The sequence below is a fragment of the Ciona robusta genome, chromosome 7, assembly GCF_009617815.1.
Source record: "Ciona robusta chromosome 7, ASM961781v2".
NCBI lineage: Eukaryota > Metazoa > Chordata > Ascidiacea > Phlebobranchia > Cionidae > Ciona > Ciona robusta.
In genome coordinates this window covers 6,477,014-6,495,850 of record NC_143241.1, presented here as the reverse complement: position 1 = coordinate 6,495,850, position 18,837 = coordinate 6,477,014, and the positions used below count along the sequence as shown (strand labels likewise).

Below are 18,837 nucleotides of genomic sequence, written 5' to 3'. Positions count from 1 at the left end.
ATGGCGACGAGCGAAATTACATTGTTTTGATTTTTTTGCCTTTAAAACGGCGTACAACTTATTCTAACGATCTCAATAATATAAAGTTTTTGTTTATTTTGACGTTGTATAAGCACTGTAAAGAGGTTATCTTGACCAAGTATTTGTAAAAATTAAAATAGAATATAAACGTTTCTAGGCAGGCCAGCCCCACACCAGGTTGCCGTACGATTCCATTTGTATAGTTTAAACGAAAAATTCGCGGACATTAGCGGTGGCTATTACTTTGAGATTACAAAAGTGGTGTAACCACAAACTAATAACCCTTGACTACCAACCTCTAACACTTTCCACCAGCCTAATCTGTAACATACTGGAGAATTCTTTACTAGTGCCAAACCATTATTTGAATAAATTGGCTTATCCTCGTGTGGTCAGAAAACGACAGTGGTTATACCACAGGTAATTTGTTTCATACACCTTGCGCCAGGTTATGAATTTCCACAAATGTAACTTTGTCGGTAATTGTTTCTAAATATAATTCCAATTTCATTATTAATGATTACTTTTATCTTGAGCAGGATCAAAGTTTTAGAACAGGATATGTTGATTTAAAAGAGAGTATGATGCAGATATTTCTCTGTAGACCGTTTGCAAGCAATGGGGGTATCTTACTGATGATTTGACACAAACTTTCCTTCCCACATGTTGCCTGTCTGTTGCGTAATGAGTCAAAACACAAAAACTGAGCAACAGGGCTCCAGTTACACTACTGATCATTCAAAATCTAACCAAAGTACAGTTTGTACCAGTCCGCCCACAGTTAAAGACTCATTCATTAACCCTAGTGTTGGGGAATCTTCGGATATTTTGGTGTCAAGCCAAATTAAACAAAATGAAAAAAATTCGGAAAATGTTAAAAGTTCGGAGAAATTGTTGATAAAAGAGAAAGAAGTGTTGTTATTGTCAGAAGGTTCCGTGAAACATGTTAATAGCAGCGCAAGCAACGGTGTGTTGAATGTTGATGGTTTAAATACTTCACCGAGTGAGTTACCATGTGTTGAAAATGATGTTGGGCACACTAAACCTGCTTCTCAATCTGGAAGTGGAAGTAGCCAAGAAAATGTCACTGAAAATAAAGCAGTTAGTGAGGTCTTAACAACAGAACATACATCTGAAGAATTTGCTATGAATGGTCTCAACAATACAGTGGAAAATCTTAACAACCAGCATAATGTTGAAGTGCCTGACTCACCCTCCAAAAAAGACGTTGTTGTTAATGGTAATGACCAAGAAGGAAAAATGAATGGAGTTGTCAGCGATAAAGACAACAAAACAGGTATATATATGTATGTAATACTCTTTTAATACAGTTTTAAAACCATATAAATTATTGGTAAATATTTATTAACTTGTTTAACAAACAAGTGTATCAATTAGGACACTTGTAAATTTGGGTTAAGTAATTTTCATATCACTGTCTCTGTTTGTCGTGTGTGATTTACAATCTGTTGCTTAAATGCTTGTAACCTGAAAAGCATGGCTCTAGATTGCAAAATCAAAAAAATGGTAATTGCATAGATTTTTTTGTACTATATATTCCATTCTTCTGTTGAGTCCCTTTATATTTTTTATTTAACCTGAATAAAATCCCACATTTTGTTTGATATAACTGACATATTGCGGCTTGCTGGAGGACAGGCGTTATATTATTCCAGATATGTGCTATTAGTATTACCCCATATATATATTCAATTTGTGTTGTTGTTATAAATGTAACAGTATATGGGTGTGTTAAACTACAGGGTTTGGAACCATGGCTCAGTGGTTAGGTCCTTTCTCTAACCAAGAGGTATGAGTTCAAGGTTATGCGCTACTTCCATTGTGGGGGTATGTGTCTGTAGGCAAGAAAATTAACGACAATTGCTCTAACTCAGTTAGTACATACGTGGTAACTAAGCTGGCACAAGGTGTATGAAACAGAACAACCGTGTTATAACGACTTTCATTTCCGGCCACACAAGTCACATTTGTTGATTTTTGTAACGCTTTAGAGGGAGTTGATGCATCATATAAAGTTAACCCACTCGCGGATGGTGTTGCAGTGGGGGGTGAAATAAACGTCGTTAGCAAAGATGAAGAAGTCGCTGATAATGCACTCGACGACGAGATCAATGGTGGTTTGGAAGATGACGGCAAAGCTATCGGAGAATCTCCTGATTCAAGATTTCTAAAGTTCGATATTGAGCTGGGCCGTGGAAGTTTTAAGACCGTATATAAAGGCCTTGATACTGACACTGGGGTTGCTGTTGCATGGTGTGAATTGCAGGTATTTAAGTAACTTAAACAATATAGAATCGATGGTCAGGTGAGATAGGACATCTTTTTATTTCACTTTTCTTTTCCATTTGGTAGTAAACAAAGAACATTCAAAGAATTTTAAAACTGTATCCTCTCGACTCCCATGGACCGTTGTTAATTGTTTAAAACACGATCAGGATGTTTGGATAGTATGGGCTAAAGGTGTCCCGTCTTTCCCCCCTATATACTAATAATAATAATAAAATCTTTATTTGTCTCTTCGATGATGGTGGCAAACATTCAGAAGATTTGAAAGACAGGATATAGCGACAAAACAACAGTTGTTAAACCTAGTTCTATACATTACTACATTGTTATATATTTACCAGTGCCAAACTTTTTGTTATGCATGAGAGGCAGGGTAAGTTAGACACATACCTCCATCAAAAAATGATTGTACTGATTTAGACAGGGCAAAAAATTCCAAGAAAGGCCACCTGCCCTGCCACCCCAACTTTGGTGCCATAAAAGATTGTCATTTCATATGGTTTGCTGGTGTTATTTATCAACTGTTTCTTATTTTCAGCATCATAAATTGTCCAAAAATGAGCGGCTTCGTTTTCGTGAAGAAGCTGAGATGTTAAAGGGATTACAACATCCGAACATTGTAAGATTTTATGACTCATGGGATTACCAGTCACCTAAGGGAAAGAAATGCATTATACTTGTCACTGAGCTTATGACTTCTGGAACATTAAAAACGTAAGACCCTTTATTTAATATATTAGGGTGGGTGGAAGTGGGACACCTTTTTATTCTATTTTCTCGTCCCATTTGGTAGTAAACAAAGAACATTCAAAGTTTTATAAAAACCGCATCCCGAATCTAAAATAGTGTTGTTAATTGCTAAAGGTGTCCCATCTTTTCCCACCTCACTATATGTGGCCTTTATTTAAAATGCTGCCTTTATTAATTGCTTTTTTTGGAAAAAACATAGTTTTTTTAAGTCATGACTGTGTTTATGTTTTTACTTTTAATTGGTGTGTAATTACCAATTAGCCAGTTAGCTTTAAGTTTATCTATGCGTACACAGATTACTCCCATAGGGTTACATAGTTGATTCCAGGATAAACATATGCCGTGTATACCCATGGTAGGCACATATGTAGTGAGAGATATTTTAACTAGTTGTCTAAAAAGTCCCATTATAAACTAATTATGTCTGACATGAGTCATAAAAGTGCTGATAAATTTTGACAAAAGGTGCCTCAAATGACCAATAAATCATTTCACTCACTTGACCACATTTTTATTTATTGTATAAGGGTGCAGTGGCACATTGGTTAGCGCGTCTGCTTTTAACCTAGAGGTTATGGGTTCAAGGCTTGTTGCTGCTATCATTGTAGGCGCATGTGTCCTTGGGCAAGACACATAGCGGCAATTGCTCCAATTAAGTAATCTCCTTAAAATTGCCTAAATTCCCAACCATTAAAACTAAAAATGAAAAATAAGGGTATATGAAGCAGAACACACAATGAACTAAGTTGATTGCACTACCTATTCAACCCTTAAAGTTTTAACATTAAAATTACACCACAGGTATCTAAAACGTTTCAAATCAATCAAACCCAAAGTTTTACGAAGCTGGTGCCGTCAGATACTGAAAGGGTTAAATTTTCTTCACACAAGAAACCCAGCTATTATACATCGGGACTTAAAATGTGATAATATTTTCATAACTGGACCTACGGGATCAGTGAAAGTTGGGGATCTTGGCCTTGCAACATTGAAAAGGACTTCTTTTGCAAAGAGTGTAATTGGTAATAATTTTTTCCTTTAATTTTATTAATTTATTTATAATTCCTCAAAGCTGAAAAAAATTTATTTCTTTAAATTTTGTTTTTCTTTAATTTTGTTTTTCTTTTATTTATTTTTTAATTTTAAAAATCCTAGTATTAATTTTTTTTTTACAATAAATTTTTCTCGGATTTTTTTTTCATTTATTATTTTTTATATTGTAGGTACCCCTGAGTTTATGGCACCTGAGATGTATGAGGAACATTATGATGAAAGTGTTGATGTGTATGCGTTTGGTATGTGCATGTTAGAGATGATTACAGCGGAGTATCCCTACTCTGAATGTATAAATGCTGGACAAATTTATCGCAAAGTTACGCAGGTGGGCTAAGTTAGAGGCATGGAATTTTACGTAAAATGAAAAAATGCTAAAGTAATAGGCCTGATGGTATAGCCTTTATCTATATAGTAGGGTGGGGGAAGATGGTACACCTTTTCAATCTATTTTCTCCTCCAATTTGGTAGTAAACAAACATTCAACGATTTTTTATAAAACGTTATCCTCACGGCTCCCACAGATCGTTGTTAATTTTTTAAAACACGGTCAGGATATTTGGTTATTATATGTGAAAGGTGTCCCATCTTTCCCCACCCTACTATAGTAAAGTGTGCTATAATTCAGCTTAGGAGCTAAAAAAATAGTAGCAAGGGGCAGCATACATTTCTGTATATGGTACAATTATTGCGCAATCGTTGGAATATCATATCCTGTTGTGGCTTTAACAATCAAGTCACATTTGCCCATTATGGGTGCATAGGGTGCTAATGCCAATATACCCTAATACATGCATTATTGTAAAATGACGAGTACCCTAATTTAAAAACATTTGGCAATATTTCTAAAAAAACAAATTTAATTTTATTTATTTTTTATATTTTTTTTATTTATTTTTTTGTTATTAGGGTCTTCCACCAAATAGTTTTGAGAAAGTTCAAGGAAAAGACGAACGTCGGATAATTTCTATCTGCATCAACAGAGATAAAACACAAAGGTTTGTTCGTGCTTTCAATTAAGGATATTTCATTTAATAAATGAATTTTAAAGGGAACTTTTAAAATTTGTTTGCGTTTTTAATTGATGATATTTTATGTTATAAAGGAATGATAAATTCAATTTTACATTTTCATTTCCTACATACTGAAAACAGAAACTAGCTAAATGCACAAAACCTTAGCTGTAGTCTATACATTAGAATCAAACATTTTAAAATATTCCAACCGCAACAAAATGCTTTAATGTGCCACATCTTAGCCAATTTTCTTTTATTTACAGAATTATTTATATTTTCCAGCAATTTTCAATTTTTTTTACAGAATCAATGTTTTTTTACAAGTTTTTTTTACCCCAGGTACACAGTTCAACAACTACTAAACGAGCCATTCTTTGTGGAGGTTCCTGGGATAAAAGTCGAGCTCAGATCACAGGCTGAATCAAATGCTGAACCTAGCCAGGGAGAAGGCGAAAATGCGATGCTAAAAGACACAGTGACGTTACGTCTCGTGGTAGAAGACGCCCAAAGATTGAAACAAAAACATAAAAATGATGAAGCTTTGGAGTTCGATTTCGACATGACTAAGGATATCCCCGTCGAAGTAGCAAAAGAAATGGTAAGTTAATGTTATATATAGTACGGTGGGACAAGATAGGACACCTTTTCATTTTATTTTTTGTCCAATTTGGTTTTAAACAAAGAACAACCAAAGATTTATAAAACCATATCCTCAAGAAATTTGTGATTTCTATTTTTTAGCCGTGATTGGTCAGTTTAAGCATGAAATTTTACGTAAAATAAAAAAATGCTAAACTAATAGATCTGATGCTACAGCTATTGGCTATAGTAAAGTGTGATATAGTTCAGCTAAGTGGCCAAATCGTTATAATTCTCCAGGAATTTTACATGTAACAAAAAATACTGAACAAATAGGTCTGATGGTATAATTGTAGTAACTCGTACTTAGGTTCAGCTAAGTGGCCAAAACGATATTAATCCTAAAGTAATCTTATAAGCTTGTGTGCATGTACATAACAGTAACAAGACCATACAGTTTAACATTTACAAATGCATGGTAATAATAGGTTTTAGAGCTAAAAAATGTTTATTATAAAATTTTCTTTGAAAGTTATGTTTTTGAATAAAGTTCAAACAAATGCCCAGAGCTTAAAAAACAGTTTATTAGACAATTTGCATCGAAAATTATGTTTTTAAAGAATGTTTTAACAAAGGCACAGAGAATAAAAAACTCAACTGTCTGAAAATTTGCGTTGAAACTTTTTTTTTTTTGAATAATGTTTAAACAGAAGCACACTTGTGAGTTGCGGTTTTCAATTTAAAGTGGTGCTCTATTGATTGATGATGTCATTATTTCTGTATAACCCAATCTATAACCCAATGCTTTGTTAATTGACAGTGATTGATAATACGGCTTGGCAGTGAAAATGACAATACGTTCATATAGTCATAACCGACTCATATCCTTTGTTAATTAAATCTTTTCCTGAAAACACATCATAATTTTCGGCTAATTTCCTGTCTAGGGAATTAATTCCAGGTCCTTTGGCGGGCCTCGCCATAGAACGTTAACCTATGTCGCCACCCATGGGCCATGACCCATGTACAATAAAAATTGTCGCTGATTTAAAAAACTAAAATTGTACTTGATTTAGGCCTATTCTTCTCGTTAAAAATCGATTTAGTCACTGATTTAAAAAAGAATATTACTAATTTAATCTTCTCCATAAAAAAGTCTGATTTATATTCTGTTAACAGTACAATAATAAACCTCCTTAAACCTCAGGCCCAGAATGGATTTCTTCACGAAGATGACGTTAATGTTGTGGCAAAGTCAATCACCGCTTGTTTATCGAGCATTCAACGTAATCGACGAAAAATTGAAGAAAATCGGCAAGTTGAGCGAGAAAGTGAAATGCAACAACAGCAACAACAACAGCAGCAACAACAACAGCAACAACAACAAATTCAACAACCGCATTCAATCCAGGCAACATTCAACGACGTTAAAATGAACCAAACCTACCAACAACAAATGCAACAACAAACTTTACAACAACTACAAGAACAACTTCATCAAACAACAAACATGTCGTTGTCCCAACCAACAAACATACAAACAAATATCTCCCAACAACAGAATACAAATCAACAAATACATCAACAGCCACAATTCCGACAACAGATTCAACCCAACATTCAACAAATCCCGCAACAGCAGTTTATCCCGCAACAAATTATACCACCTGTTCAACAACAATTCTTACAGCAACAAACAAATCAACACCCGCAGTTGATTCAACAAGCAATCAACGGACAAATCAACAATCAACAACAGATAATGCAAAATCCTGTGATGCAGAATCAAGCAAGCAAAACAACTCATAACCAGGTAAAACCTTTGTAATTTATAATACTGTGGGGTAAGATGGGATACTGTTATTATTTTTACCTAAATATCATATTTCCTGATAGTGTTTTTAATAATTAACAGCGGCCTTTTAGAGTAAGGGGCTACTTATACAATTCCGTAAACTATTTATAGTAGGGTTGGGGAAGATGGCAACTTTGGCACATATGAACCAAATGTCCTAATCAAATTTTAAATAATTAACAAAGGTCTATGGGAGTTGTCAGGGTACGGTTTTGTAATTCTTTGACTGTTCTTGTTTCCAAATTGGACGAGAAAATTCAATAAAAAGGTGTCCCATCTTCCCTACCCTACTATATGTTAACTATCAAATGGGACATAGAAAATAGAATAAAAACTAATTCCCTACTAAGCATAAGTATCTTGTGGTTTCCAATTATGCCTGCTGACACAAATAAAAAAAATGGTAGCCAGATTTCCCATATCCTGCTGTGGTTGCAGAATTTAATTGTGTGCTTTTAGGAGAAAATGCTCCTTTTGTCTGTGTACCACCTTAAAAATCGATGTGCATTTCTCAGGATTAAAACATTTTTAGAAATTTGTTAAGTTACAGTGGTGGAACATTAGGCAGTTGTCCCGAATTATAACTTTTCTTGAACAATTATCAATTATCAAAAAGCAACATTAATTTTATATATATAATATAAATATAATATACATTATATACATTTTATAGTTTCTAATTCTAACTTTATGTTACTACACTAATGTTTTTAAATTTTTTTCATTTAATTAAAAAAAAAGTTAATTTTAAATTTAGTGCTGTATATTGCTTTCACCCTAATATTTTAAATTTATTTTTGGTTGCTTACATTTTGTGAATGGATTAATATTTTTAAAGGTCTTCATTGAATCAAACATAGAGGAACCTGACAGAACCATCAGCACTGTACAAGGTAGGTTACTAACTTACTATACACTTCTGTAAACATAGGCGCCAAACGTTTAAAAATGCAGGGGAGGCAGGGTTAGTAAGACATTTCCTAGAAAACAGCTGTTCCCATAATTTTCTAAAAAAATTGCCTGGTGGTCCCTTTGCAATTATTATGATATATCGCTGCCCTATAAAAATAAGAATGCTATAGAAAAAATGCAAAAACCACATCAATAAAAGGAAAATTCTTATCGAATCACAATTATTGTGGAACATCTGAAACTGCTGTACAGCCCCAGAAACCGCTGTTATTGAACAAATTTAATTCCATTATATACTAATATATGCAATGCAAAAACTCCAGGGTAGGCCGGCCTACCCTGCCACCCTAGGTTTGGCGCCTGTGCTTGTAAACAACAAACTAATCAATAAATTGTCGCATTTGTTTGACCTTTCCAGAAACTAACTCATTAGCAAGTGTAATGAAATTTGCTTTAAAATATTTAACAGCAGGCATTATCCTGTTTTGGCAAACTAATTGGTTAATTTTTGTACAGGCCTATTTATTTTAAAAGGAAAGTTCTGTTAGAAAAAAAATAATAGTTCTTTATATTAAAAATATTAACTAAAGAAGTCCCATTTCCCCCCATAATCAAAGAGTGTCCCATCTTCCCCCACATAAACAACCCAAACATATTTACAGATGTTGTAATGTCGGAAACTGAATCAGTGGCCACGACCGACGCTGGGGGTGAAAGTTCAAAAGACAGCGACAAAAATCGGAAAGAACAAAAAAGTGAAAAGAAACATCGTCGTCAACAGAAAAGTCGAAACAGACATTGGGATAAACAACTTCGTATTCTATTATTGCAGGTTCATTTATCTATATTAGATTTCCTAATTTATAATCATGTGCGTAATATCCTATAGTTAAAATATTGATTAATTTGAGTTGTGTTTTGGCAGTAGTTTTGTTTATAAATAAGCGTACATGGCTATTTTATAAGGTATTCTTAAGCATTGTTGCAGAGAAATTTTACTTTCAATTTTACACAAAGTACTGCATATGGTAGACTATACTGTTGACTAAAAATGGTCGCGTCACTCGCATGGATTTATTTAATCTTGTCATATCAATCATGTGCATAATATCTTGTACAGATTAATTTGACTTGTGTTATTGGCAGTGGTTTTGTTTATAAACAGGCATACATTTTTAAGGAATATTCTTAAGCATTATTACTGAAGTATATCAATTTACACAAAGTACTGTATAAGAGGGTGGGGGAAGATGGGACACCTTTAGAACATAATATCCAAATATCATGATCGTGTTTTAAACAAGGTTTATGGTAGTTGTGTGAATGCGTTTTTTATACCTTTGAATGTAACTATCAAATGGGAGAAGAAAATAGTATGAAAAGTGTCCCATCTTCCCCCACCCTACTATATATTTCTTATATTATTAACCATAAGAGACAGCAGGGTACACGAGAGAATAAGTTTGGTAAGCCTTGCTATATGTAAAAGCCTTGCTATATGTAAAAATTTTAAGAGATTAAAAGTCGTTACTAACAAGTTCAATAACCCTTTTTAATCTTATAAAATTTTTAACCCCTTTAAATTTTGACACTCATTTAAGGGTTTATTCTCTCGTGACAAAGTTTCATATTATGACAAAATTTTCACAAATTAAACATCATGTTTCCAGGTTGATGGTATTGAAAGGGAATCTGACAACGATTCAGATTCGGTTGCTAATAATGTTACCCAGGGAGTTGATGACGATTATTTGGATAAAAAACTCGGACATTTATCCATCGAATGTCAAATTGAAATCCAAGGAAATGTAAGTTTATTGTTTATTTTAAATTTTTATTTTTTGGAATAATTTTTTTTAATGTCATGAAAACAGTAGTTTGTGCTTAGTTCGTAGCTTTAAGATACTGGGTTCAAGGCTTGATGTTGCTACCATTGAGAAATTAGACATGTTACATGTATAACGACTATCCTTGACCCGGCATGTAAGAATGATTAACTAACATTTCATTCATGTAGTTTATTCCTCCCAAACTTTTATGAATGTTTTCTTTGTTGTTTTAGCTTGAAAGTATATTTAAAGTTGACATTGACGTTGAATCTTCGCAAGAAACTGCTTCACGCTTAGTGGTGAACAATCAACTGAATGAAATAAATAAAGAATGTTTTATTGAACAACTGACATTGCTTTGTAACAGGGTAAGTACCGTACTGTGTGTGTTTATACTGGTATATAATAGAATGGGAAAAAATGGGACACCATCTTTATTCTATTTCCGTGTCACATTTGGTAGTAAACAATGAACATTCAAAGAATTATAAAATCATATCCTCAAGACCTCCATAGATTGTTGTTAATTGTTTAAAACATGATCAGGTTATTTGGGTATTATTTGCTAAAAGTGTCCCGTCTTTCCACACCCTACAATATCATATAGGTGCCTGACTTTTCTAATGGCAGGGGAGGTAGGAGTAGTTAAACACACTGCACTGTAAAACAAATCTAATCTTTTGGTTGATAGTATTTATTGATCAACACAGTGCAAAAAGATTGGGGTGCAGGCCTGCCTACCATGCCAACCTAAGTATTTTACTGAATGTATAAATTGAATGAATGTAACTTGCTTTACCCTCGCATGACCCGGGAAATAACAGTCTTATAACACAGTGTTCTGTTTCATACACCTTGTGCTTATGACTCGACAGTGGGCAGGAGGTGTGCAGAAACTGACCAAACTTAATTTATAGTGTTTAAACACCAAACGTGTTAAACTAATTTAACTTTTTTGGAAAATTGTACTTGGATTATAATAACACCATTTCTAAATTAAATACAGCAAAAAAATATTTTGTATGACGTAACAGTAGGACTTGTTGTTCAACAATGACAACCAATGGGTTTATAACAGCTTGTGGTTAACAGGAGTGGGTGCTTGAATGGCTGTATAACGTCACAAACACTTATTAGCATTTAGCGATTACATCATTCAAGCTAAAATATAATTTTACATTTTTAACACAATTATTTTACTTTTTTTAACACGTGTCTACTGTTTAAGAACACATCAAAGTTATCACTCGACAGTATAAGGTTACTTTATATTCCAGGTTCGCAAAGGCGAGTTTGACGGGCGTCCAAGATTAACAATCACCGATATTAAAACAACCGAAGAAAATTTAGTTGAAGTCGAATGTCAACTTACGACCTATAACCTGAAAACTGTCACTTTTAAGGTAGGTTCTATGTCATAAAAGGAGCATTATATCATATAATGGTTTATGGAGTTCGATTTAATTGGATTTTTAGTATGAACGCACCTATTCTCATGTATAAACAATGGGACACTTTTTTATTCTATTTACTTGTTCCATTTAGTAGTAAACAAAAAAGCATTCAAATAGTTGTAAACTGTATCCTCACGATCAGGATATTTGGATATTTTGTGCGAAAGGTGTCCGTCTTCCCCTCACCCCATTTATGAGACATAATTTTCTTTTTTGGTTTAAATAATAAAATTTAAACTGAATAGCTGTATTGTACATTAGGCTTTATGTATATGGGACTATATGTGTATGAACCTATATAGGCTGTTTTGTTCCTACTAAAACGATCCAAAAATTTGAAAAACGTTTATAAGAAATTTTTTGTTTACAGTTTATCAATAAAAATGTTTTTTTTTCTTTTTTCTCTTCACAGTTTATCATTGACGAGGATACCCCTGAAGAAATCGCTGACAAAATGATCCAAGCAAACTATTTAAAGGAGAAACACACCAAAGCTTTTCAACAACAAGTACGTTTGGTCGGAATCAAAGCAAAGCAAATGCATGATGTTGGAAAAATTGATGTCGATCTTCTGAAGTTGGAGGTTAACGGATGTACCTCCACTGCTCCTCTGCTTCCGCTCTCTGAATCTGTGTCCGCAACCTCCCTTCCTCCAGCTGAAGGCGGAAAGACGGAGGAAAATCCTGTTTCAAAGCCGGAGGAGTTAAGCAGCAGTGAGACGGGCTCCGTGATCGGGTCTCCTCGTGCCGAGCAAGTTAACGAGGGCATAAGTGATCCTGATCCTGGGAAGACAGTGAGCAGCTCCTCGGATGTTGCAGAGTCGTCAGAGGCAGCGAAACCATCAATGAGCAACATCTTGTTTTATCGCTCGCCCAGTTGTTCAAGTGTTGCGAGTGTGGGGAGTACAGGTAGTGTGGCGAGCGTTCAACAGCAACAACCACAACAACAGCAGCAACAACAACAGCAACAGCAACAACAACCACAACAGCAACAACAACAACAACCACAAACCCAACAACAGCAACAACCACAAACCCAACAACAGCAACAACAACAACAGCAACCAGTTTTAAAAGAAGCATCGCAAATATCGGCCCCTCAACCAACGCACGAAACAACTTACAATGCTTCGCAAACTGAAACCAAAACCGAGGCACAAGAAGTTAGAAGTGATGCAAAAGTTATCGAAAATGCTCCTCTGGATGCTGCAGGAGCAGAAGAGGATCAAGGATCAGATGTCCCAACATCCCAGCCAATCACCATCCTTCCAATAGGACAACCAGTAATTCTTCCACAAGTGATCATGGTACCTAAGGATACAAATGATTTAGATAAGCAGTTAACGGCAATTTTATCCCACGCTCAAAATACCGCTTCTACCAGTGAAGGAACAGATGAAACAACCCCTGTTATTGGCGTGGTTCCTGTAGTTATTCCCGTTGCAATGCCTATTAACTCTTCTGAAAACGCTGACGGTAATACTTTAGATATAGACAACCAATTGAGTGCTCAAGATACAGCAACAACTAATGCAGCTTCTGATAGCTTAACCTACCAGATTAATACCAATGTCAAAATGACTTCCGCTTTAGATGATTGGGGAAGTCCATCTGTAACTACAGTAGTACCCCTGGTAGTAGCCCTGTCCCCACCAATTGGATCTACGGCAAACTTTTCGCCCCCTTTAAACGAAGCAAGCCAATCTTCTGGGGACGAAGCTAAGACAGCGGGTATGGTGGATCAATACAAAGTGTCCGACACCGAAAGTTTGGTTGAATCAGTTTCATCCTACCACTCTGAGTATCAGCCGGTTGCTCAGCCACATGAAGAGAGACCTGTAATTCAACCCGAGACAAATTTTAATCGCTTCCAAATCACTAAAGTGAATGAAGATGATTCGGTAAAATCGCTGCTGCGCGAAAAAATGAACAAAATTGGGGTCGAGGAAACGGATACAGTTGTTAGGGAAGTTGGCAGGTTTCAGATTATCCCAACAGATTCAGAAGTCAAGTCTCAACCTAACACTGCTCACAGGCAGCTTAGTTTTGAAAACGATAAACAACCCACCAAGACACTTACTGAGTCAAATAAAATTGATGCAGAAAATCATCAGCAAAGTTTTGAGACCAGTTTTGTCCACACTAACCAGCAGCATACGTCAGTCTCACTTGATGCTTCCTTTAATGGATCACTTGCTTCTAATCATGAAAATGCGACGTACATGACTTCAGTTGCCAGTCAACAAACTTCTTATGAGCCATCTCTAGTTACTGAAACCAACTCGCAAAGTATTGTGTTTACCGATGGGAACACGAGAGTCCGTACTTTGAGCAACAACAGCGAGAAAAGTTATTCCTCATTAATTGGTGAGTTAATATTTAGTTTTTATGTTTGGTGCTGTGGCACAGTGGTTGGCGCGCCTGCCTGTAGCCCAGAGGTTATGGGTTCAAGGCTCGATGCTGCTACCATTGTTAAAATGTGTGTCCTTGGGCAAGACACTTAACGGAAATTGCTACAACCCAGTGGTCACTAATGGGTTGTCTAAATTGCCAGCCATGTTTAGAAATACGAAAAAGTCGAACATTTTTATGTCACATATGCGGTAACTCTAAACGGGCACGAGGTGTACGAAACAGAACACCTGTGTTATAAGGACTGTCGGTTCCCGGCCACAGGGGAATAAATAAGTTACATTTATTCATATTTCAATTAAATTGAACTTATGGGTTTTCAATGTAATTATACTACAGTATAACACAAGGTCTCTGTTAATAGCAATTGTTGCCGGTCTGACGTAAGTTAATTGCTTTCTGGTATACTTCCTTTATGAGCAGACGTTCCATAAAAGCTCAGCATTGATTAACATAGCATTATAGCAGTATACATTTCAGTAATTGTATGTTTTTTGCAATCGACCTTCAAATTTCACTTTGATGTTTTTAACATTCATTGAATTTGGTAAAAGTTATATAGTAGATTGGGGGAAGATGAGACATCTTTGATCTTTTCATTCTATTTTTCACCCATTTGCTACTGCTAGTAAACAAAAATCATTCAAAGAAAACCATATCCTAACGACTCCCATAGACTGTGGGTAATTTACAATATGAATATATATATATGTATAATTTTTGGGGGGTTATATATGTTATGGTTTTTATTTCTTTTTTTTTTGTAGGTTCTGATCAAGGAATGCAGCAAGAATTTGTTCGTGAGCAAAACTTAAGAATGTTTACTGAGGTAAGAAACATAAAGATATTTTAACTTAAACAAATTGCTACTTATTTTTCAAACTTTAAATAGAAAATCAGTTTTGTTTATCTGTGTTCACAAAACCAGCTTAATACAAAAAAATGAACAAAAATAATCACCTACAAAGTTAAATACTTGGTAACTCGTAAGCTGGCATGAAGTGTATGAAACAGAACACCCAGGTTATAACGACTGTGTCCACTGCATGAGGATAAATAATAGAAAACTTCTAAAATATATTATAAATATATATATATATAAAGGAAAGCACGAAAAAATGCTAAAAAAAATTCTAAATGCGTAAACAAATTATTTTATTCTAGCAACAATACCAACGAACTAACATGAACCCGGGAAACCCCCTTACCCCCCTCACCCCAATTCCCATAAAACCCCGGGATCGACAGCGAATGTATCTTGACTCACCCACCCGCTCACAATACGGGGAACTCAGCGAGGACGAAACGGACGGCGACGATTTTGACGAGGATGATTCTGATTTTAAAGATCTTAGCAAAAGGTGAGAAAATTAAATCTGTTTTATTTTTTTTGAATTTTAATTTTTTTAGAAATTTAGAAAAGAAATTCAAAATAAGAAAAAGTTTTTTTTTGGTTACATTTAAAGATTAAAGAATTAAATCTGATTCCAGAAAAAAAAAGTTTAAATTTGTTTTACACCTAGTATTTTAAACAGGCATCAACGTGAAATTGAAGCTTTAATAAGAAAACATAGATTGCAATTGGACCGGTTGCGAAAAGCCAAGAAGCGACAAAAAATGAAAGTTATACCCCAAAAACAACCTGTAAGTTTTTAAGTTTTATTTTTTACTAAAAAGAAAAGTTAATTTTTTGTTAGATTTTTGTCGGTATCTGTGCTCTTGATTTACAAAATATTAGTTTAAAATTTGTTTAAATTATTAATTTTCTTTTTTTTATTTTGGTGTTTTTATTTTGTGATATCCTTTTTAAAATATTTTTTCACTATTTGTAAAAGGTGAGAAAATTAAAACTTGTGATGAAACTTTTTTCAAATTTTTTTTTTATTTTAAACAAATATTTATTTTTCCAGAATCCTTCAAAACCAGATGAAGCCATGTCCAATCACCATGAACACAGTGGAACAGGTACAATATACCATTGTTGTGTCATAATACTTATATAAAGATATCAACATTTTTTTTTTTTTGCAAAACACCTGGCAGGCTCAAATCTAACTAATTAGTTCCCACTGTTTAATGATTAATGCAGTTCAGAAAATTCCGGGGTATGCCTGCCTACCGTGCCACCCCGGGTTTGGCGCCTATGTATGTTAAATAGTTGAACCGTAATACATCTCGCGAATCTGACCCTGATTTGGTGCTTATAAAGTTAAACAATCCTTGTGCAACGATAAACGACAAGATTTTTCTTGAATAAAAGACCAACGATGCCATTTAGGCAAAATATATAGTGGGATGGGAAGGCGGGACCTTTAACACGTAATATCCTGATCCTGTTTTAAACAATTAACAGTTTTATAATTCTATAAATGTTCTTTGTTTACTACCAAATGGGTTGAGAAAATAGAATGAAAAGATGTCCCATCTTCCCCCACCCTACTATATGTCTTTTATTCAACAATTGGTTGGATTTGGTTTTTGTCTCTTACGTTTTCATAACACCAGATCCTTGTTAAATGGTCTTTTGCCGCTATGCCACTAACTGTATTAAATATTATTTTGTGCTCGCTGTGGAGAAGCCTTAGAAAGGTAAAGATTGCCCAACGTCTGTATTGGTTATTGAATGTTCTGTTAAGAATGCGTTTGTTTTCTTTCAGACTTTGTTTCAATGGAAACTGTGGAACTTCTTTCTTTTAAGTATTTTCTCTCTCATATCATCTCATTCACTATGGGCACACCAGTTTTATTGATAGTAAACATTTTTAGACAGGTTTAAAATTTAACACGTTGGTTATAATTGTTTAGTGGGCCAAGTAATTTATTCATTTCGATTTTTATTTTATTTAAAAAAAATATGAAATGGGTGTGAACAAAAAAGTCATGTTGTATTTGTTATATTTCAGGACCAAGTTAACAAATGTAAAAAACTCTTTATAACAGGAGATTTGTGTTTTTTTGCCAAAAAAACTTGCCAAAACAGTAGAAAAAAGAAAAATTTGATTTCCTGACAAACTGTGTGTGCCCAGCCATTGAAAATCTTTCCTTTCAATCACTTCATATTTCCCTATACAGCACCCCCCTAACAATTCTATATTTTGCCAGATTTCATTCCTCAGCCCCAGGAGGCCACGCCCATGTCCCACCCCCCCAGACAACCAGCGCCCAACACCATTCACCATCCCGCAGAAACCAGCGCTTTCGTTCACCAGAAAAACTTCAGCAACAACCACCGTTCAAATACAAACTCGTGGAACCCTCTAATGTACCCCATCACCCCCCACCACATAATACACCCCCACATGTTACCCAAAAACTACGGTACACCTCATAACCCAGCACCAAACTTACCCCCGCAAATGCAGCAAGACCCTAGTGTTACGGAAAACCCCAACAAACCCCCCCACCCCATAGAAAACCACTTCGACGGCCCCCCTTACCCCATAAACTCCAAAGACAAGTTATCGGAATCGATGCCCCGTCGCCGTTCAAACGGCAACCCTAATATGCCTGCTTATCAACCATACATGATTCCTATAACGTACCTCCCTTATCCTGGTCCTGAGGCTGGAGGTTATGCCCAACAGCCTGGAGGTTATGCCCAACAGCCAATAATAATGCAACAGCAGTGGGCCAACCAGTTCTTTAGACACACAATGGCTGTTTACCCGCCGACGGAGGCCCCCCAAGGCATGTATGAGCAACTGAACTCCTCATTTGACCAAAACACTTTATACGAAAACGGGAAACGACCAGAAGTACATGAAGACTGGGATTCAATCAGCAATACTTCAGACCGATCATTGCAGCGAAATCTTTAGCCATTCAACCATATATATAGAGTCCTAAGTTATTCTCCTTGTACACATTATTTTCTTTCATATTGTTCCAATGATATATTTCATTTTCTGATAACAAAAACGTCAACTCGACGAAATTTTTCAAGCATTTCCCTTGATTTCATTTTCTGATAAAAAAACGTCAGTTTGACGAAATTTTTCAAGTTTTTTCCCTTGTTTTCATTTTCTGATGGAAAAACGTCAACTTGACGAAATTTTTCGATCTATTTCCTTGATTTCATTTTCTCATAAAAAATGTCAGTTTGACGAAATATTTCAAGTTTTTTTCTTTGTATTATTTATCACAATAAAAGCCTATTGTTATGTCACAACCGAATACCTGTTTATGTTTAAACTGCTGCAAATACGATTAATTATGCATGTATGAATATATTCAACTCTATTCGTGTTAAAAGTTGGTCTTATTAAACTCGGTAACTTCGTTACAGAATGAAATAGTGTTGTCTCATTATATAACCTTTCATTAAATATTAAACCAATAAATATATATTTTACAAAAAAAATGCAAAATATAATTGAATCTCAAAAAGTATATTGGCGCGTTTTAACTAAATTATAAAATGTGATACAGTTATATCTTCTACTTAAAATATAGTTACTTTTTTCCATTTAAAAATTAACACAGTGATCTTCATTTTATAGCCTTTTGGTAAAAAGAAACAAGTGTTGATTGGGGTTTACAAAATTATTGTTTTTCACAAATTGTATTTTCCATAAAATTTTTAATAAATTTTCTAAATCTTTTATAATCTGTTGGGGGTCTCTAAAATTTCATGATTGCGAAAAATTACTA

The 18,837-nt window shown here is 34.7% G+C and overlaps 1 protein-coding gene across 3 annotated transcripts; it reads left to right on the top strand.

The window, feature by feature from the left end:
* Nucleotides 1-545: 545 nt before the first annotated feature.
* LOC149734225 (uncharacterized) lies at nucleotides 546-18,479 on the top strand. Of its 3 annotated transcripts, none has more exons than XM_089881281.1 (20): nucleotides 546-1,318; nucleotides 2,034-2,308; nucleotides 2,867-3,042; nucleotides 3,880-4,100; nucleotides 4,302-4,459; nucleotides 5,041-5,129; nucleotides 5,487-5,745; nucleotides 6,934-7,539; nucleotides 8,420-8,474; nucleotides 9,156-9,325; nucleotides 10,164-10,301; nucleotides 10,556-10,690; nucleotides 11,600-11,725; nucleotides 12,189-14,142; nucleotides 14,955-15,016; nucleotides 15,352-15,548; nucleotides 15,723-15,831; nucleotides 16,098-16,152; nucleotides 16,845-16,884; nucleotides 17,290-18,479. In XM_089881281.1, exons 1-20 carry the CDS (start codon nucleotides 685-687, stop codon nucleotides 17,516-17,518), a joined length of 5,688 nt encoding a protein of 1,895 aa, XP_089737407.1. In that variant the 5' UTR covers nucleotides 546-684; the 3' UTR covers nucleotides 17,519-18,479. The 3 variants fall into 3 exon arrangements, with proteins under 3 accessions (XP_089737407.1, XP_089737408.1, XP_089737406.1); XM_089881282.1 differs by lacking the exon at nucleotides 16,845-16,884 and adding an exon at nucleotides 16,764-16,776; XM_089881280.1 differs by lacking the exon at nucleotides 16,845-16,884.
* Nucleotides 18,480-18,837: the final 358 nt, after the last annotated feature.